The sequence below is a fragment of the Pezoporus flaviventris genome, unplaced genomic scaffold (assembly GCF_033815535.1).
Source record: "Pezoporus flaviventris isolate CSIRO_AGI_PZ_B2104156 unplaced genomic scaffold, CSIRO_AGI_Pfla_v1 ptg000083l, whole genome shotgun sequence".
NCBI classification, from domain to species: domain Eukaryota; kingdom Metazoa; phylum Chordata; class Aves; order Psittaciformes; family Psittacidae; genus Pezoporus; species Pezoporus flaviventris.
Window position 1 is genome coordinate 11074322 of NW_026892631.1, and position 21516 is coordinate 11095837.

General features: G+C 39.7%; 1 protein-coding gene across 3 annotated transcripts in view; it reads left to right on the forward strand.

The window, feature by feature from the left end:
* PRKCE (protein kinase C epsilon) overlaps nucleotides 1-21516 on the forward strand; it is a 287890-nt gene that overhangs the window by 225589 nt on the left and 40785 nt on the right. For all 3 annotated transcript variants that reach the window (XM_061475327.1, XM_061475329.1, XM_061475330.1), the window contains exon 11: nucleotides 10508-10662. In XM_061475327.1, the coding sequence (XP_061331311.1) occupies nucleotides 10508-10662 (155 nt within the window). The remainder of the gene's footprint in view (nucleotides 1-10507; nucleotides 10663-21516) is intronic.

Genomic DNA, 21516 nt, shown 5'->3' on the forward strand with positions numbered 1-21516 from the left:
CTTCAAAATGCAGTAATGTTCATGTCAAGCTCCTATTAGCCAAGTTAGCTTACAATACAACATATCAAATGCTTGAATAACTTCTGTACCCATCTGCATTGCCTTCTTTCTTTCTACAGTGTCTCTGTTGATGGAGAAGTACAGTTTTGAGCTGGAAGGAGGGGGGCAGGTTTTTCCAAGTGCTGTATTCTGTGATGCAAGACAACTGCCTTTTCACAGGCTGGTGCAATGGCAAAAATGTGTTGTTTCATGGGGAGAGATGTGCTTTCTTTTCTTACAAATTCTGAAGATGCAAACAGTTCTGGAAATTTAAATATAAAATACCGTCATGTATTTCTGCTGTGGTGCCCTTTTGGGCTCGTAATGCCCGGTCCTGGTATATGTGACTGGAAATCACTATTAGGCTACTATACAGGTAACTCATTGGTAAAGACACTGTAGTTTCCTCCTAAGTCATGACTGGTGGTTTCAGAGATCTGAGAAGACAACTTGTGCCTCTCGATCAGATTGCATCCCTAGAAACAAAAAGCATTGTTGCAATCTATCGTGACAGTGATATAAGACTTGCCCACTCAGCTAATTGCTTTTGGTGGTTGTTTGTTTTGGGTTTGGTTTTTTTTCTCTGCAACGATGGATAATTTCTCAGAAAATGGTTACTAAATTAGAATTTTGTCCTGTCATTTTCATTGCTTAACTGGGTTCCTTTTCCTTCTGATAACACTGCTGCTGGACCAACTGGCTGCATTCTCCAGTGTTCTCTATTGGGTGCATAGCATCTCATGCATTTCCCTGTGTGATCCAAGACATAAACTAGATGCCCAGACAGCATGAGAAAATAGGAATTATAAAGACAAGAAAGGTTCAAAAGCCAGCCTTAGGGGCTGAGGAGATAACCTAGGACATGAGCCATGTCTGTCTAAGCTCTTTGGTAGCATATAAACAGGTTCAAAGTTGTTCTTAGAAGCTCTGAAGTGGCTTCAAAAACTACATAGTTCTAAATGGAAGACCGTGTTTATATGTTTTCCTATAAGAATAAGAACAAAGGAATATTAATAGCTGCCTGCACATTGTAACATTTTCTACCTAATGACATTTTGCAGGCTTGATATAATTTTCTGCCATGTGCATCAGGCCATTAAATGAGAGGTCTTTAAAATTATCTCACCAGAACAGGGTTTTTTTTCCAAACAACACCAAAAGAAGATGAGATCAAAGAATTCATAAAAGGCGCTTTCCACAGCTTATCTGTCATCAAATAAAGGTATTAGGGAAATGGCCTGAGAAGCTTTTCCTACTTGATACCCCTTTTGAACTACAAAACACACCATTTCTGCAGAGGATTCCAGTTGTGTTTCTCCTTTGTATGAGAGGAAGGGCATAAAGAGCATGTTACACCAGCTAGCACAATTCTGGGGTCCCTGCTCTCAGGGCTTGCTTGGGTTTTCAGGGAGCAGCAGGGATCAGGGTTGCTGTCCCATGGAGCAGCAGTTCTTGCCTGAGCTCACCATGGAGCTCATGGCTACCAAAACTGCAGCTTGGGGCAGACTGAAAGATTTACAGTCTTTGTGCTTCAGTTCATTCTAAGGTTGGATGGTAGGAGCTGATGAAATGGTGATGATTTGATTCGTTCTGCATTTTCATTGCATGCCCTCGGCTAAAAAATTCCACATATTAGAGCATTAAAAACTTAATCCTGATCTAAACCCTATCTGAGCTAAAGAGAATCTCACCACTGTAGATACTATGTCAGAACATCAGATATTGTATTACAGGTGTCACAGAAAACATTCACATAGGCACAAGGCATAATATCCATTAGTATCTGAGAAGAAAAAGCCCACAAAAATCCTACTCTTTTTTAAAGTGGGAAGAAACTAAAAGACATAAAATGTTTGCATTCATATGATAATATTTAGGTATTAATGTGAAATTTTTGTCTGTTCAAGAAACTGAAGTAGAACTAGAATTTTATGTCATAATGAGTAAACTGACAGCTCTGTGGGCTGACAACTCTCCACCTGCTGTTTCTGCGCTACATTGAATTGGTCTAAAATTCACCTTTTTGAAAGAACAGGATTAATGACATTTGGAATCATATTCCCTTTTTACTTGCTCTAGGATGAGCCTGACACACCAACTAATCCAATGCATAGTGAATTTGGTGCAGATAGTAATCTGACAGTGGGAAGTCTGTATTCAAACATCAGGTATTTGTAAATTGCACAGTAAGAAGCTCTGTGTAGGGGGTGTAACCTTCATTTGTTATCTTGATGTGTATATTATTGCTAGTTGCAGCTTCTAGGGTATAGATTTTATTCATATGCATACCTTATCATATTTTAAAATGTATGGTAGAGATGAAGGCCTGTACATTTTACAAGTGATGTTGAAGCCAGTGAATTTTGATGGCTACAGGAATGTGGATTAGGCACAACTAAAGTTTTCTAGAAGTAGTAGTGCTAAGGGATAACTAAATGGTACAATTTTTCACTCTCTATGAATCTGGGATAGGCTGGCTTTTCTTCATTTTGGACAGCTTTAGAGCATTCTTGGATCTCTGGAAAAACCACTAAACAAGACTTCCTTCTTGAACGCAGGTCTAGGTAAAACCTAGTCATCTCTTGACATTTTTTGAAAGAATAGGTGATGTCCAAGAGGTCCTGGCTAATGGTTCCTGCTCTGAATCCTGACTTGTAATTTCCATAGTGCTGTGACCTGCTGCTGACACATAATAAGTCCCCCACCCCCAGCCAGCCACTTTATCTCAACGTACATACACCAGCCATATTTTCCTTGTGAAACAGTACAATGGGATGCGTTAAAGGCATGAAGAACGCTTTAAAAACCCCATTCTGTTCCAGTATCAATTGATACTCCACACAGAGGCAACATAAATCTCCCATGGCAGAAGCGACATACCAGGTCTGCTTTATGAAGATTAGAGATCTCAGGCAAACATCTTGCTTAAAACCCCTTTTCCAGAGACTCACGTTATAGATGAGTAAATGCTACAGTGCAGATCTTTACAGTAATACAGTGTAAAGGTTTTGAAAACCTCCTAACTGTTTCTGAAAGCACTATTTGGAAGCTAACTTGTAGCTTTTCCTGGCTCTTCACATGATAGGATATAGTAGGATAGGAGAGAGAGATCTTTTTCTGAGAATCATTCCAGTGTCTCAAGGAGGGCCAGTTCTTCTTGAAACGATTTTCAGGCCTTTAAAAGTGATTTTTATCCCACAGGCTCTCAATTGACACGATGTCTGCGGTCTGTGTGAACAGAATAGAAATACTTTGTGATCAGTTTTGTCAAATCAAGGAAAAACAATGATCAGTTCTTTGCGTAAGAAACAAAGGTGGAAAGCACAGAAGTGTTTCTCTGAAGGTACAGCTAGGGATTGATATTTTGAGTAAGGTAAGCACAATAAGTAATGCAAGTGGGTTGCAGCAGTGGGAAGATTTCCCAGTGGTATTTTCTGCGGGTACTGAAACAGACTGCCAGTGGAGGGCAAGGAATGCTTAACAGAGGTGATTTTTTAATAGCTGAACAGAATAATTTCAAGAACTCATGCAATTTTCTGACCTGTGAGGCAGATCATGTTCAAGGAATGCAATTCAATACTGGCTTATGATGATGAGGGGACTGAGAAGGGAACAGAGCATTTCTGGCAAAGCAAGAGACCCTGCTGCAATTGAGTACAGGCAAACCCACCTGCCCTCCAGCAGACCAGACTAACAGAGGCTTCTGCTTCTAGGTCTTTGCTGGCCAAAGGGAGTTTGCTCAGCAGGGTTGTTCAGGTTTACAGTTAGATGACTGTGTCACAGAGCCCAGAGCTTGCCTTGCAGCACTGAAAAGGTTACTTCCCCTTGGCTTAGGTACAGCTGATCCTGCCTGTCATTTGTCGGATGAGCTAGATGACCTTGCAAGACTTCTTTATCCAATTTTGTGTGGTTCTCTGACTCTCTCTTGTCTGTGTTTTGAGGTCGTTCGTTCTTTCAAGGGCAAAAACTGGATTCAAAATTGAATACAGGGCAAGTCCCTAGCTATAATAGTATTCAGCAGCTTGAGAGAAGTTTGACGTGTCTGATTGACAAAAACATCCTTTAATACAAAATCTGAATGTGTGCAATTTTTGTTAGGTGGAAGATGCAGATATCCTGTGTGAAATTAAAGATAGCAGTTCCTGTGTGCAGGGCATTTATTCCAAGAAGTATGTGATTCTTAGAAAATGTTCCCTTCTTATTGGAACTCCATGAATGCCTGGTACAAAACAGGAAAAACAACACAATCAGCTTTGTGTATAAACACTGAAATCTGAGACACATAAGGTGTCGTAGTGTCCTGTTGAAGATTGTTACTGTAAACTTCAAAAAGGAATCAAATGAACAGGAGAGAGCTTTTTGCTGTTTTAGTGTTGAACCTGGGTTTTCTCTTGGTTTTGTATTTGTACCTCCTAATGGTGGGATTGTAGTAGATGAATCTGCCATCCTGGTTAGTCTTCTGCTCAGGGTGTTGAAGTCTTGCATACAGTTTTGTATACAGTGTGCCTGTGCAATTTCCATCAGAAGCAGGAAATGTTTATTCAAGTTCTGAGGGGTGGGACAGTTGCTATAGTTTTAGGTAATTTTAAACAAACTGTTTGAGCATCCTGTTTAAATAGAGTTAAGTAATCACAGCTTCGTACTAGCTGGAAAAGAATTCCATACATGCATGATACGAATAAAATATCATCTTACAGAGCATACCAAGGTGATCTATTTATCTGACTTCTTGTGCAATAGAAGTTATATCTTTTACTTTTGTTTTGCAACGAGGTTGGTGGCTGGACATATTCCTTTATGTAACAGTGCTCTACTAGAATATGAACTACTCTGCATTTAAATTTACCTGTACTTATTAATACACATATTAATTTCATTGATATTTTCAGTTGCCCCTGGAGAAATCTTATTCAAGTACTTTCTGAATTTGGGGGAAAAAAGTGTGTTCACACAAAGCAGTTAATTTAGGGAGGTAGTGAGAATTGTTCTAGGAAGAAGTAGGATAAATTCATTCACAGCCAGTTATATGAAAACATAAATGAAGGAAAAACTAGCAGTTGGAATGCACTGGTAAGATTTTTTTTTTAGTCTTATTACCTTTACTTATTTATGGAGGACTCTGTGTTCGATACTTTTACTGAATTCACTGGTTTTAAGTGTTGTAAGGGTAGAACAAAGGGAGACAAAAAAAATAACAGTGGAAAGATTTGTTCTGAGGCTTGTAGCACGGATGCGTATGTCAGATTTGAAACTGGGAGACAGAGCAGTTTCTTTTTGGTTTGTAGTATTTCAGTAATGAGGCTGTGCTGGGGTGCATATTGGGTCCCCCAGGTGGTAGGACTCATTGGAACAGGAAAGTTTGTATTCTTCAGATTGCAGCGATAATTGTATTTGGCCTTACGTCTGTCAATGGATTGTCTTCGAGCTGCAATCTAATGTCAATGAGTTTTTAAGTGGAAAACAAACAAAGGACAGACAGGCTAATGACTGATAACAATTAAAAACATCTTTTAAGGACTGCACAATAAATAATATAAACAATACATCAAAGTCTTTCCATGTCTTACTTTCATACAGGGTTTACGTAGAAGCTTGTTCCTCAACAATGGTATTATTCCAATCTAAACAAGTGATAGACTCTATAGTGTCATCTGTTAAATCAAAACTGATTGGCAAGATTATCTGCTCTTACTATTAGGAAGGTCTTGGTCATTAATCACACCTTCACAAAAAGGAGCTTCACAAAAACTGAGTCTGTTATGTCCTGAGAGTTTATTACTATTGATGTTTTGGAAATCACCACCCCTTTTCCAGATAAAAAGCATGTACGTTATTCTAGCAGAAACAAAAGGTAGACACTCTATCCAGTGGAATAATGTCTAAAAGAAGTAAATGAATATAAACTGGCATGGAGTGCACATAATATATAGGCTGATGTTAACAAAAAGTATGCAAATAAAACTAAAAATCAGAGAATGGTTTTGAAGGAGGAAGGCTCTGGTAATAATCAGAAGAAAGAATGAAGGATTGGTTTGTAGTTATTTACTGTAGAGCTATTTTGAATGTCAGGGAGGATGAAAAATGAAATTGAGGCACAGCCAAAAGAGTGGAATGAGAGAAAAGATGAAACCAGATTTCTAGTTTGAGTGACAAGTGAACTCCAGATAGTGATAGGAGAGACTAGACAAGACGTTGCTTTTGGAGTCCAGTTTTGATGAAGACACAAAACATGCAGGAGACTAGCTCGCTTAAGAAAATCAAGAGGTGAGACTGGAATTATAGAGATGTTAAGACAGACAATTAAGCATTCCAGGATAGTAGTTAAATTTATAGTCAGAAAATACTAGGGAAATACAGGGTGAAGTTGAACTTTTTTTGTCTTGACTTCCAGCCAGTTTATTTCATGTCCCCTTTGCTTTTAAAATCTCTTACCCATGCTCTCTGCTCTGTTTTTCTTTCCATTTATTATTTAAAGTATTCTCATTCAACCATACCTTTTGAGAAATTCAAGGAAAAGCAGGTATGATTAAGGGCTAAAATAAACCCTGTAAAGAAACTAATTACCTCAGAAAACATATTAGTTTACTTTGCAGTACTTCTTTTTTGCTTTATAGATGCCAAGAGAGGATTAATGTAAAGTCTTTGTTTGTGATTTTGCCTTTTATTTCAGTTTATATAATTAAAGAGTTCCCAGGACTGCTTTACATTTATTTTGTTCATCAAAACATCTCAAATGTTATGAAAATGGAGTCCAAAAATAATGCAGTCCAAACCAAACCCATTCAATTTTCTCTTGGAACACAGTCAATGATAAAGTCATACCTTGTATCTCTTTCTTAACTGAGTAAATGCTGTGTTGTCCCTTAGTGTATAATTCTTTAGAGCAGTCCCTTTAGGTTCCCCCACTTCAGTATGATACCCTGGTGACACATGTAGTGTGATGCATATCAGGCAGCATACAGTTATTTCACAATTACTGTTTGAGGATTAAATCCTCTCTGCACTGAGGTCAGAGGTCTCATTGGGTCACTCTGGGTGTGTGCTTACATTATGATAGAAAGGAAATATGCAGAGGGTTAGGAACCTCTATTTTGATCACTAATTTGTAATGAAAGGTGGGGGGGGGGGAAGTAGTGTGTCTGTTGTTGCTGAGGTTCTGGGAAACATGAGAAAAATGAACTTAACCAATCTCAGCTCATATTCATAAAATATTCTCTAGTCTCTTGCATCCTCTTTTCGCATGATCTTGAGTCACAGCTGATCATGTCATTGTCCTGACCAAAAAAAGACCAGAGAGTGGTTTTAAGAAAGCAATTTTCATAGGGACTGAATGTATGTCATAAAAGAGATGGCATCTTCTAATGCTGAAACTCTGCCCTGCTGTGCATATGCATGTAGTGGGTGCGAATTAGTCTTTTTCTTCTCTCAAAATCAAACCCTTTCCAAGACTCACTGCAAACAGAACAGACCCTTCAAACTTTCTTTTTTTCCTACCTGTGAATTCTCATCTGGAAGCTGAAAATGTGCAACCATGAAAGCTGGAAATGTAACTCAAAATACCCGTGTGTAGCAACAGAAATGCAACAACAGAGCAATTTCAATCACTGAGCTGTTAATTCTGGTTTTAGTAGGTATGCTTTTGAAGAGGTAGTCAACTAAGCTGCAGAATCTGCCAGAAATACCCCTTCCAACTGAGAACAGGATGTGCATAATAAGGAAGACATGAAAGAGTGTAGGAGACTTGCCACTCTCCGGCTCTGGGAATGGAGCTGCTCCGAAGGCTTTCATTCAGACTGTCTAATGACAAGACATTCTGCTGAACAATCCAGGTTAAATTTTTGGTTGGCTAAACTGGAAATGTTCTAAAAAGGACTGAACCCAAAGTAAAAGGTCCTGAAGTTTTAGCTATAAACAATTTCTGATATTTAGAATCAGCAATTAGTCACTTGGTGTCACAAAAACATCGGTTCTTGCTTTGGTTATAGAGTATTTAATATAAAAATGATACTGTGTATATCCTGACACGTTAGGAAATGGCCCTGATGTACGCAATTGTGTCAACCATCCTTTTTGCATTGTTTTGGGGGGAAGGAGTTTTGCACCATCCCTTGCAGTTGGCAGAGTAGTGGCATGATTGTTGGGAGCAGCAGCACTCAGCTCAGTGGCAAGTTGAGGACCGCCATTCAGGAGCCACAGTTGCAAGACTCCACAAAATTGCTTTGCATCAGCATTGTTTGCTTTATATTTGTGATTTGGGTGCAGCAGAAAGCTAGTGATGTTGGGAATGGTATGGCTGCTCAGGAGAATGGGAACTGCAGTTTCCTTTTCCTGGCTGTGCCTACTCACATCGAGACTGTTGACTTTGTAAAGGTTAAAATAGCACTGTAAGGTTCAATTACAACAAGTGTTAGGAGAAGCTCCTTTAGCCAAATGTTCGTCAAGCACTCCCCAGCCTGTGCTGCAAAGGGACACTTGTACCCAAACAGCTCTTCAGAAATACTCAGTCTGTAACAAAGGACAATGTCTGCACCTTCTTAGGGTCCAAAGAAGGTTATATTCAGAGCCTACACTAATGTCAAGAGATCTGTGCTATGATTTTGAATGGTTGTCATCAGTAGCGCTGAGCATTGCAAAAAGAACAAAGGCATGGCTCTGAAGACATGCTCTTTTGAGTGTGCGATACAGCCAGAAGCTTTGATGCTATTCTGCACTAGGTTTCCCTTAGTAGGGAATGGTAACAAAACTGTTGTGAAATATAACCAGGTTGTTAGCAGTGTTTTACCAAGAATGCCAGTCCACCTGAATCCTGAATTTGATCCAGTCTGGCAGTCTCTGTGTTCCCAAGATATGAGGGGAAAGGCACAAGGTTTTTTTTCTTCTGCATCCTCTTTCTGTAATCAGCAAAAAGTCAGCCAAACATTTCTAGCCTCCTCCAGGAAACATCTCTGATAAGTGTAACATTTAGGCGCTTAATGAGCAGGATTAATGCAGATGCTTAAGTTTAAGGTTATTTTTAAGTGTTATGCCTTGAATCTAAGCTGCAGAGTAGATGATTAAAGACAAATGGCAAACATTTATGGATTTCTGGACTCATATATATAAACTATGTAATCTGCATGCTTGGATTCACTTGAAGGAGGTTAATTGACTTCCATCTTCTATTGCTTTTGTTTGTCCAAAGCAGTGTTGCATCTTGTCTCCTTTTCTTCAACTCAGCACACCAGACACAATGAGCTGCAGCCTAGCTGCAGTGTGGTGTGAAAGCCGGGGCTTCTTTTGGTGAAGTCCCATGATTACACACCAGTGTACTGTGTGACCAGAGAATGAAATGCTTGGATCACATGAGTGAGGAGAATATGCACAGATCTGTTCCCCACGTCGCATGAGAATTACCTCCTCCTCTGTCTAAACTCATGTGCGTCTAGGTGGAGATGATTTACAGTAAAGAAATAATGTAAGTTCAGCTTCAAACCAGGGGTGAATGGGCAAAGAGCTGACAGTTTAGGGCTGTTAGTATAGATCAGGGAGAACTGAAAATTCAGAAGAAACATTTAGCAAAAAAGTAGGATATAAATTGTATCAAGTGGAGTTGTGTCATTTCTTTGCTTGTCTTTGCCTACATTGCCAGTTTTGACCACAAATGGTTCAAGATGCCAAGCACACACTTAATTTATTGATGTTCTCAATTCTGACTATTTCCCTGAGTGTTACTTTTGAGGTTCTTTCCTCTGAAACACACCAGAATGGGGTGATTGCCTGAGAATCAGTTCCCGTTCTCAAGTAAATTTCATTTCTAGTGCTCTGTCATAGAAATAAGCTTGACATCTTAAACTTTGAAGTGGTGTGCATCAGACAAACATAAAAATAACCTGATAAGTATTTTAATAATGTAATTATTTTATTGCCTTATGAGAGGTGAGGCAATTCAGAAAGTTCTATGTAAGTGTTTGAGATTGGTAGCACTGGTTTCTATAGTTTAGCAAACCTAATTTGTTTTTACATAATTTGGGAAAGATGCTTTGCAGACAAAGTAGCTGGTAGAAGATAAGAGAAGAAAAAAAGAGCCTGAAATTCACCTAGCAGCCTGGCTGTAGTTAGCAGAATTGACTTTTATCTCTTCATGTTATGGCTAAACTTTAATAGAGGCATCATTTAAGTATCTGCGTTATTATATAAAATTGATTATAATTCCATCTGTATTTGTTGATGTGAGAAGATTTATGTCCGTGTTGCTTATTACTACACTTTGATTCTATTCTCTTTTTTCTCCTTTCTCGCTTTGAGGCTCTTGTCTTGTTTTCTGTAGGTTTGGGGGATTTTGGTTGTCAGCGTTTCCCTTTTCAGGATTGTAGCATTTGTTTCTTTCATTTGTTGACGTAAGTGCTCCAGTCGCCTAAAGTGTAGCTTCAAGCAGTCTTTTGTGTTGCTAAAAGAAATTAGCTAAATAGCACTGTTTAATTAATTTCAGGACCGCCTCTTTTTCGTCATGGAATATGTAAATGGAGGAGACCTCATGTTTCAAATCCAGCGCTCACGCAAATTTGACGAACCTCGATCCCGCTTTTATGCAGCAGAGGTCACATCAGCCCTCATGTTTCTTCACCAACATGGCGTCATCTACAGGTACTTTTTTTGATCAAAAAATAAACTATTCTTGAGGCTTCGGGCTGGTTTTGGCTGAAATCCTCTGTCTCTTAGCAACCAGATTTAGATTAGTTGTTTGTTCCAATTTGCTTACATAGAACTTTTTTTGGCTGTTTATCGTGGAGAATGTTAACATTTGAATAGCCTCTGCAGCAGCCGCCAGCTGTGTGTGCCAGTTTTGTATTATAGTCCAAATAAAGCGGTGTTGAAAAAGCTTGGCACAGTGAGACCCAGCGGTGACCTCTCTGCGGATCAGCGCAATCTCTTCACTTTCCTCTCTGTGCCATAGATTTCCTCTTGGTTTCTAACTCCCTGCCACTTCCTGAGTTTGTTTGTCCTAGTTGTCTCCACTTGGATACAGTCGGGATGGTCGTTTGCAATGCTTTACTTATGCCCCTTCCTCTTGACTGTTTGGGTGAAGGCTTAGTCACCAGCAGGAAGTGGCTCTTTGCAGGCAATTTTGATTTGCTTGCAAGTGCCCTGCATCTGTTTGAACCTCCCTCCACCCCCGCCCAGATCTCTAATCTTCAACACCCATGCACACGTACACACGAAAGTGCATATTGTTGCACTGTAGTGACAAATGATTTAGGGATAGGCTTTTATTATTAAATGTAAGGAATCACTTTGAAAACTTTCACTCTGATGTTAATGTGTTTAAGTCCTTTATCTTGTCATTTCACCCTTCCTCTCTCTTTTTATTTGTTTTTAGCAGCCTGTCATTGCTTGTGATAAGTTTGGGCTTTCACAAGCAGCGTGCTTTCCAGGGTTTGTGATGCATTTCTGTCCTGTCTACTAAAAATTCTGAGTTCTGTGGATCTGAGTTCTCATATTCTCTTGCTCTTCTCACCCTCCTTCAGTTTATCAGTTTTGATTTGGGATAGTCATCTCAAGGACATGCAGTCTCAGATTTCTTGGGCAGAAACATCAAGATGAGAATGTGGAATTTGCCACATCCCTAGATTCAGACTGAGTACTAGAAATCGAAAGAGATGAATTCTAGATGTTTAGTAACCAGGACTGAATGGTAACTTCTACAGAAGCCATTGGCTTTCCCACCAACTGGATTCAAAGAGAAACTTCTCAGAGGAGGAGTCTCCTTTCCAGAGACATAGCAAACAGCAGGATATTGCATCTTCTGAGCAAAAGAAGTCTCTGTGAAAGCAGTCTTTCAGTCAAAAATCCAATTTTCTTTTGAAAACTATTTTGCTAGCTGCAGATCTTAATCTCCTTCTTTTAACAACACCGGTATAATGTTTGCTTAATGGGCTGGACTTTCAGCCCTATCACTTTGCATAGGTTTGTTTTCAAGTGCTGAAAATCCAACACATTTCTTACCTTTGCTACCTGTATCACATTTCCTATTCGTTATCTGCATTTATTTCCAAAGCTATGTATTTGTACATTTAGATAGTAGAACATAGCAACTTCAGAGTTTACAGGTGTCCATCATATGGGAAACAATCAAAATTGGTACTTCAAGAAGTGAAGGATTTTGTTTCCATAAAAAGATTTGAGCTAATTTCCTCTTCCTGGAAACGAGTTTAGACACTTTGTAATTAGCACTAGGGATTTCTGTGATCCGACAAGAAAGAATTGGTAAAATTCCCTTCCCCTTCTTTATATGAGTGTGCATTCATTCTGCCTCTTCACTTGCTGCTTCCATCCTTTGACACACATTGTGTTGCTCTCCTCTCTCTCTCTTTTCTCCCTCTTTTCTCTTATCTTACATGTAGCTTCTGCTGTGTGTTGGCTTTTAGCTGCATTGAATTGCTTCATGTGCCTGCGTTCTTTCTGTGACGTTTTACCATCAAAATGCTTCAATCCCAGGAGAAATGTCATTCTGATGAGAAAATGTGTGGTAATTTAAACTGTGTAAGAGGCTCTCAAATCCTGATTCAGAGACTTTGCTGACATGGCTTTGGCATGCTATAGTAAAACTTAAAATTGTTAATGGTGTGTTTTAGTGGGTGATTATCAGAGAGGCAAAAGATTAAAAATTACATGAGTTGTAGGATGAAAGGAGAAATTAAAAAAGGCAACAGGAACACCATTAGGAACAGATTTAGTTGTATTCTGCTTTGACACAGGCTTTTCGGTCTGGACATAGTTATGTCCATAAGAATAGCTCATTTGCCCAACTGGGGGGTAATGGGAGCTTCAACTATTGGTAAAATGTATATCCCAGTTACTATATAAAATACAAGTAAAAGGAAGACGTTAGAGATTATTTTAAAAGAATTAACCATAAGAAAATGTCACCATTCATAGTGTACCAGGCCCTGAGAGAATGCGTTTGTTGATGTCAGGCATGTGTTAGAGTAGTTGTCTGTCTTGCACAGAAGAGTTTCAGCCTGATTATTCCATACCTTACTGCATCATTTATTACAGCGTTAAAAATGCATTGGGATCAAGTCACTCCTTTACATGTGCAAAGCTCTTGCTAGCTGGCAAACAAGGAAAAGAAAAGGGGGGGGGGGGGGGGGGGAAGAGAAAAGAAAACCTATGCTCCTGAATAACGATCAGTCATAACTACCTAACATGCCTTCAGATATTTTAATAAAGAATACTTGTCTTCTGTGTAATTATATCCCTAGAAAAAACACTGTGGTGTGAAATTAATGGTTATTCTCCAAAGTGGGAAATGCTGCTTGTGTGGGCAATACTTCAAGGAAAGTGGGGAATATATAAATAAACTAAGATGTTTGATGGGAATGCAGGTTTCAAAATAGCTGCTCTACCTTCTGATCTTTTTTCAGCCATGTATGTGGAAGTATTTGTTTGGAGCTAAACACAGTTATATTTTTGGAAGTAAATAACTAGCTTTAGCTCATGCTTTGGCTTGTTGGTTAGATTTTTAGAAAGCGCTATGATGATACTAAATGATCGTCTTTTATAATAACTAGTTTATCCTCATTTCCCCTCAAGTTCAAAGAGAAAGCTAACTCCTGTTTGGCAGAAGAAATTCTTCTGTAAGTTACATCTTTGCAACCGGCCCAGCACTTGTTCCCAGACTTGTCCAGTTATCTGAGTGCTCACTGGAATTACATACCTTTCTTCTGTTTGTCGAGTTTATGTTGGAAATAAAGGTGAACCTCACAGTTTTTATATATAAAGATGCTGCTGTTGCTAAATGCATCTTGTATGATAGATAAACTTCAGGATAATTTCCAGTGTGGCGTTGTTCAGGGTATAATGTTACTGTTGTTGTGTCAAAAACACTTCAACAACTTGATAAAAATATTTGCATTATCCCTGCCACCTTCCCTCTCATCTGGCGTTCAGCTATTTGGGCACATGTCAAGCTGGGGCCTGATAATACAAGTAGAGTCAATCAGACACTAGAGAAGTTTCAGTCACAGCTTCTGGCAGTTGTTGTTTGTGTTATGCAATTGCACTGCTTTAAAAAAATGTGTGCAAGCCTCAGGAATTCAGGGCTAGACTATAAATCTTGTTTTGCCTGTGAGCTGAGCTGCACTTTGAACTCGGTGATGAAAGGTTGTGGACTATGTTCACTGTCACCTGTCCCTGGAGTTTATTGTGTTTAAAGTCAGTCATTGTCAGCTTAATGTATGCTGTCATGTAGAGAAGTTGCAACAAACAGGGTATAGAAACTGCTAGTTCTATATTCCCCTCTTGTACTGACGTAATGTTCCCGAGCACTTTTTGCAGACCTGTGTAAATGTTACATGTTCTTGTTTCACCCGCGGTTGTCAGGCTGAGGACAGGAGTATCCCATGGGTGTTTCTGTCTCTTGTTGTAGGAGTTCAAGTGAGGTGACTCAAGTGGCCCACTCTGACCTGAAATACATACAAAGAACTGGTGTCTCCCCAGGCTTGGACACCAGCACTAGAATGGGGTACCACTTCATTATCATAAATGCTGGTGTCCCCAGTTCATATATGATTTAGGGAATTGTGTGAGCTACAACCCTTGTTTCAGTGAAGACCTGAAGGGCCGGTAGTTAACATGTCTGTTGTGTGATCTCTGGTGTGCTCCAAGACCATTCAGGTGATTAAAAGGGGTGCTCTGTCTGAAATACTAAAGAAGGAAACTACGTACACAGCTCCGGTTCACCTGAGAGGATGAAAAACATCTTACCTGGGAAATTAGTGTCACCTTCTATGGGTTAACTCATTCTTTCGGTTTCAAATATAAGGTCTGTGAGATGTTGCCTTCGAATCGTAGTGCACCTGGACATGGGGGAGTCCTCATTCATCATGGAGGGTCATCATGTTCCTCTGCAATATGAAATAATAATCCAGCCTGTAACTTGTTGCAGCTTTCTGTGCACTCTGCAATTAATATGTTGGTCGTGATGAAGGATATATTAACACTGAATTGAAGACAATGTGAATATAAAAATGCTGATGCAAATCCTTGAATACCTCCGGGCTTTTTCCGTACACAGATATCCTAGCAACTTGTTTGAACACTAACTGAATTTTTCTTTGGATGATCAGTTTTCCCAGCATTCCCATTTATCAGGGCAACACACACCAGTGTTTCGGAATGAGCTACTACCTAAAATGAAAAGCACTTTCATTAGTGTGTTTATATGTGAAATAAGAATATTTAGAAAGTCTGACTTCACTGGCGGTTGTATGATTCAGTGCAACCTTGGCAGAGTGGCAAGGAGTTATATTTACACTGATGAAAATGTTGCATGGTCAGTGGTTAACATGTTAAAAGTCATCATTCTCCCGAGTTACCTTACTGTGTTATTTCTGAGTGGCAGCAGCCAAATAAAATTGCCCTTTTTTTTTTGCTTTAAAAGTACAAAACTAGCCATAGAGCATTTTGGCTTAAATTTGTTTTTAAGTATGTAAATATCATCTTATTGCAAGTCTAAACAGTTTAAATTGGTGCTTGAGCTATGGTGAGAAAGACCTTGGACCCTCATGTAACATATTCAGACCTAAGCACGGGACTATCCTGAACTCAAGCCCTTCCCCGCATAGACTACCTGTTGCAGGAGCCTGCTACAGAGAAGTTACAGTTTGCTTCTGGAGCAAGTCAGCAACAAGCTATTTCCATCACCTTCAGTAAAAGCCAGAAGCGAGGAGTGAATTGTGCTGCAGCACGTGTGTATGTGTCTGAGTCCCAGTGTCTCTGGGGACTGCTGCCCAAGCTGTGCTGCCTGACCAGTGCTCCTGGCTGGGTTTGCACCCTGGGCTCGAACCATGCTGTGCTCTGCTCCAGTTTCCAAACTGAACATGAGCTCTGGTGGGATTTTACTCGGTGGCCTCCTGCCCTCTTTGCACTCTTTCTTGCTGGATGTAGGCAGGCCAGCAGTCATGAAAAGCATAAACAAGCAGGATGTCTTCCCCGCAGGAAAAGGCAGTGGGCTGGGGTGGAGAGAAGCGGGGCTGAGGGAGATGAGAAGCAGGAAGGAGGGTTGGTTCCCAGGCTTCTGGCATTCGGACCGAGGGAGTCCACCCTGCCATCTGCCCAGCTTATGTATTGTGCTAAAGGCTGCTGTCGTATAGGAGAGCCTTTGACAAGGTTTCCAGCTGTGGAAGGATGAGTAAAGGCTGTGGGAATAGGATATGAACCACGCGGTCTTGCCAACAGTAGAATGCTTTCTAAATTTCTCCTGGGTTTGGAACATAAGAAAGACCTTAGTTGGCTCTTGTGTGGGAGTTGGGTATGTGGAGAAGCAGTGGCGGGCAGTTAATATTTAGGATAGACTAGCACCATTGACCTCATATGGGGAATGACAAGGTACTTCCAGGGGGAGTTCCCGTTAGCGAGGTCAGCATTGTTTTTTTGCCTCATGTTTATTTGGTGCAAGATTTTCTTGTTTAATGACCGTTTGTATAGTGCTGTATTGCGTAAATAAAGCTATGACCTTTACCTTCTGATAACAGTATAGGAGTGAGTTAATGTTAAATGAGAGAGGGCAGGGAGTGGGAATCTGCCAGGGTTAATGCCAAGTTTACATTCCTGTGAGGGCAGCCATGTTCCGGTACTTGGTAGAAAGGGCGACAGTGCTTCTCAACAGATAATAGCAGAGAAATGTTACAGAGCTAGAGTATTTGTTTTTATTTCTGGGTGAATGTCAGTGATTTGAGATGATTGATGTTTGTGCCTTTATTTTGTAACAGGAAGAAATGTGTGTTATCATTCTGCACTTGATAAGAAGATTTTAACTGAGTGAAACATGCACAAAATAAAAATCCACTAGAGCCGCAGCACATGTAAAACTGAAATGTTCTGACACAAGGCAGTCCCTGTGGTTTTCCTAAAGTGCTGAGGCACAGCTTTGTTTCTACAGAAACATGTACACCAGTTTCAAACAAGTTTCTGACAGCAGAAAGAGAATGCCTTTTGTTTCACAGTGCATTAAAAATCTGAAGGTGCTTCCTAAACGTGATTCTGTTCTTAAAAGACAAAAGTTAGGGGTGAATTTTGCTGTGCCCTTCTGTCATGTTTGTTTTCAAACACTGGAAAATACTTCTATAACCCGGTGAAAGTGGATGTTGAAACGGTGTCATGTTAAGGGTGAGACTTTGCCTCTTTGCATGCTGTCGAGTGCATCTGCCAAAGTTTCATAGCAATAGAGAAGTGCACAGCAAACGTGGTTCTGAGGTGATAGGCATTTCACAAAGATTCTGTTGTGCTCTTCAGGTGCAACAGAGAAGTTGGAGAGTAATGCAAAAAGGCAGGTGAAAACATGCAAAAAAACTATTTGCTGGAATTTTAAAATAATGATATTAAAAATACTGAACAACCTTAAAGACTACTTGGGTGATACACTTCAGTAAAGTCATCTGCGTACAACTTTTTCCATCTTTCAGTCAGAACCTTTCTGCTTTGGGCTCAAGGTTTGCATTTATTCTCTTTGTCCCTTCTTGCCCTTCCCCCTTATCCACCTCCTTGTTACAAAACAGCTTATCACTTACACGCTGCACCAGCAAACATTTCTGCATGCAGATCACTGTACTCATAGGCTGGTTTTAACTCAGTGCAAGACTATTCATATGCATGATGTGTGCAGCTTCCTGGATGATTTGGGACCCCAGTTTGACTTTTTAGATTGAAAATGTGTTTATTTTTAAACGCATCACATTTGAGAATGCACTGTTATTAAAAACTACATGCTGTTTTGCTTACCAATGCAAAAGGATGGGGAAAATGCGAGTTTGGCCAATCTGAAAGCTGACACAATGGGGTTATCACTGACGCTTCTGAAAACTTTAAAAATGTCTCTTTGGCTGACAACTTGTACTCAAATGTAAGAAAACAGAAATAATATTTCTTACTCACCAGGTTAACTAAAATGGCCTAGTGAACTAAACTAGTAAGAACCCCAGCATATTTGGGAGTTCATTAAAATCTCCATTGCTACTAGAATAAACAGGATTACAGCAGAAGGACCTTGGACAGACTAGGTACAGTCTAACCAGGGGAATCAGAAAGTAGAACAGAATGGATCAGGTGGCCACGACTGTGCTGAACATGAGGGATAACACGGCCAGAGCAGTAACAAGTCTCTTAACTCACTTTCCTGTGTCAGAAGTAATGCCTGCCCCTCTCCTTGGCTGCAGTGTTCCACAGACTCCAAAGAAGTAGCTGCCCAGAGCAGCAGGCAGTGGCAGGAATACACGGTTTTCATCACCTCCGCAGGACTGAGTACGTGTGAAGGAGGCAGATGTGGAGCAGGGCTAAGCAGGAAACGCAGCGAGGCCAAGGCCAACTTTAACTGATATGGAAGCTTGTGTGGTTTCTGCACTGTGATACACCCTGGGATGGATGGCATCAGGGTAGAGACACTCTCCTACCATCACCACATTGAATTTTGACCCCCCAGGACCACTTATGTTGGGGATATAATGTTTTTGATACAAAACAATTCCTTCAGTAGCATCCAGGTTGTGGGGAGAAGCCCAAGCAGTACTAATTCTTCACAATGTACACACCATATGGGTCTTCACTTCTTACCTCCTACTACTAGAATTCGTTTCCAGTAGTCAGTCTTGTGAAACAGCAGAGAGAGAAAAAACAAAATAAAAGGGAGAGGCCAGAAATAATGCCAGTACCTATAAGGTATGCTTTTTCCTACTGACTTTAATTTCCTTCTGCTGATGTGTGTAGAAGTCCCAGAAAATACTGTTCTTCAAAGCAAGTCAAATGCAGATAGTGCATACAGTTGTGTACATATTTTAATGTAGATTTGAGAGTTACAGTGAAGTGTTCTTCACGGGGTATTCTAGTTTTAGGGCATGTGGTTGCCATTTCAAGGGAAGGGAAGGATGGGATGGCTTTGACAGTAGACAGCCGAGGTAGCAGCTGGTATGGGTGCATCCTGGTATGAAACTGGATAATAAAGAAGCAGTGACAACCAAAGAGAGCTTGGTCACAAGTAACCTGAACTGAGGAACTTTATATCTTCAAAACATGGAATCTTAAGGATAAAATTAAGTAGTAACAAATAAGCATTATAGCACTTCACCAGGTATTTACTTGATTTATTATAGGGTTTCCAAGGGAGATCCTATGGTCTATTAACACCCATTTAAAAAAAGTGCCTAAATATAGTCTAACAAACACAAGTAATGAGTCAGAGGGAATTGCTATGGTCAATTAAGTGGGTAATGGATATTTAAAAGCTTCCAAACATCAATAAATCTGAAACAGCTCTGAAGGAGTACTTGTAGAACAAAAATAATATGCACTTAAGAACCTGCCTGAGTACATATTTGCCTAAACTTAACCGCCAATAAGAGGACAGCAAGTGTTTATGGTACTGTATACTGAGGACATAAAAAGGCCTACGAACTGTGTGCCAGTTCATTTGCTGATAATCTGTAATACGCCCAAAGGGGCCATAACTATTATAAAGCAGTCCTGATTCTCATTTATAGGAAAGTCTTAAAATACCTGATAGCATAAAGGGACCCTCAGGTTGTGAACAAGGGTAGTAGCCAGCAGCTCAGCAGCGTAGCCCTTGGCACAAGGCTGAAAGCACTCCAGTGCAACCCAGTTGAAATTGCCTCTGCCAAAACTCTGTAAGCTGGTCTCCACAGAGGGAGAAATGCCCTGAGTGGAGGCGAGGGAAACCCTTTGGGCAACACTAGCTTTTAGGAAAGTTCTCTTTTCACTGCTTGAAAATACACAAAAGAAAGGAGAGGGTATTTTGCCAGCCTTCACAAGATGAGAGCAAGCGGTGTGCTTGCACACAGAGTAGGACAAAAGTCCTGGTTTTGTGTGGATGACCCAAGAGGAAAAGGATTTGGCTACGATTCTTAAAACATCTGCAGATTGGGTAGAAATTGCTCTGTGCATGAGCTATCCGGTGGATAAGAGACTGGTTCTTTAAAAATCATCATTCTCATTTACAGTAAAAACTTTTTCTGACACCAGAAGAGCAAAGCAGTTTTACAATAGAATTAAATTGTACTCGGTATGCTTGGTTTAAGGCTGTCAGAACAATGGAAAGAGACTTTATTGAGCATTGTAATTTAATGAAACTTTATGTAAAATAGTTCTGTAAGCTGTATTATTAGGTTTTTTGCTAGTGTTTACCCACATAACCATCTGGGAGGTTTATAGGATAATTTCTGATCTTATCTGAGCATAGAGTCTAGTTAGCAGGTCTCTGAAGAGAGGCTGGTGGACACATAGAAGTTATAAAGATACTTCCTCAGGCTCAAGATATAAATATGTATTTTTATGTTGACAAAGTTGTTCAAGGACACCCCACTTTGCTCAATAGCTTACATTATAATCCTACTGAAGTCCATATTTATATTCAATGACTACTCAATAACTACCAAATGTTAGAGACTAAAATCATATTTTAGCATCCCAAATCTTGCATTCCAAATTGCTTCTCTTGTCATTTGGTCAGGCCCTTCTCAGCACCCGCTCTCTTCCCAGCTGAAGGCGAATTAGTATAGCACTCTACTAACATTGATGTTGGCAAAAATGAGCACACTGTAAATTTCCTAAGTCATGCTGTGTTTTATTTCATGTGAATAACCCATGAGTCATCTTTCCATTGCTAATTAAAAATAGTGGGGTGTCTCATATAAGTAGATTTTAACTGATGATATTGTATGTTGGCACTACAGCCAAAGTAGCATTCCTGAGCACGTTTTCTGGAGGAGATGGGGGAAGACTCCAGGAGCTGCATTGGAACAATGCTAGAGCTGAAAGTTCCTGCACAACTAAAGATTCTCTACAAACATTTGTGCAGCTTTCTGGCAGAGGTTGGGAGACAAAAGTAATTTGATTTGGCTACACAATTCTCATTTTAAAAGAGTATATTATAAACTATAACTCTAGTAGCGTATATAACCCTTTTTAGTTACATATTGAAACAGGGTTTGGAGTTGGAGCCATCAGTAAAAAGCACAAACTTTAATCATCTACATCTGGAAGCAGCATTTAGGGCTTTATTTTATGTATAGATCAACATTGAAAGGGCAAACAACTCCCATTTTTCAGACATCATCTTCATATTTTACAGACAAATAAAAGAATTTTGTTTTTTTTTTTTTTGCCAGAATCCCTTTACTGCAGTAATCTTCCATCAAATAAAATAACAAATTGTTAGCTCTACAGAATTCTGCAACGGCCAAATCTATCTGTATAACAGAATGCTTTTAGAATGTAAAACCAAAATAGATTTAATTCACTGTTTTTACAAGAATTATCTGCAGAAATCTGTTAAACTGCTCTTGACTGCTGCTGGATAAATAACCCTGGATAAATTCTGCAGGGTTATTTATATAATATTTATATATTATTATTATATAAATAATATCCTTCCCAGGTTCAGACCATGTGATTGTGTAAAAAGATGTTTAGGCATGTGAACTATGCTAT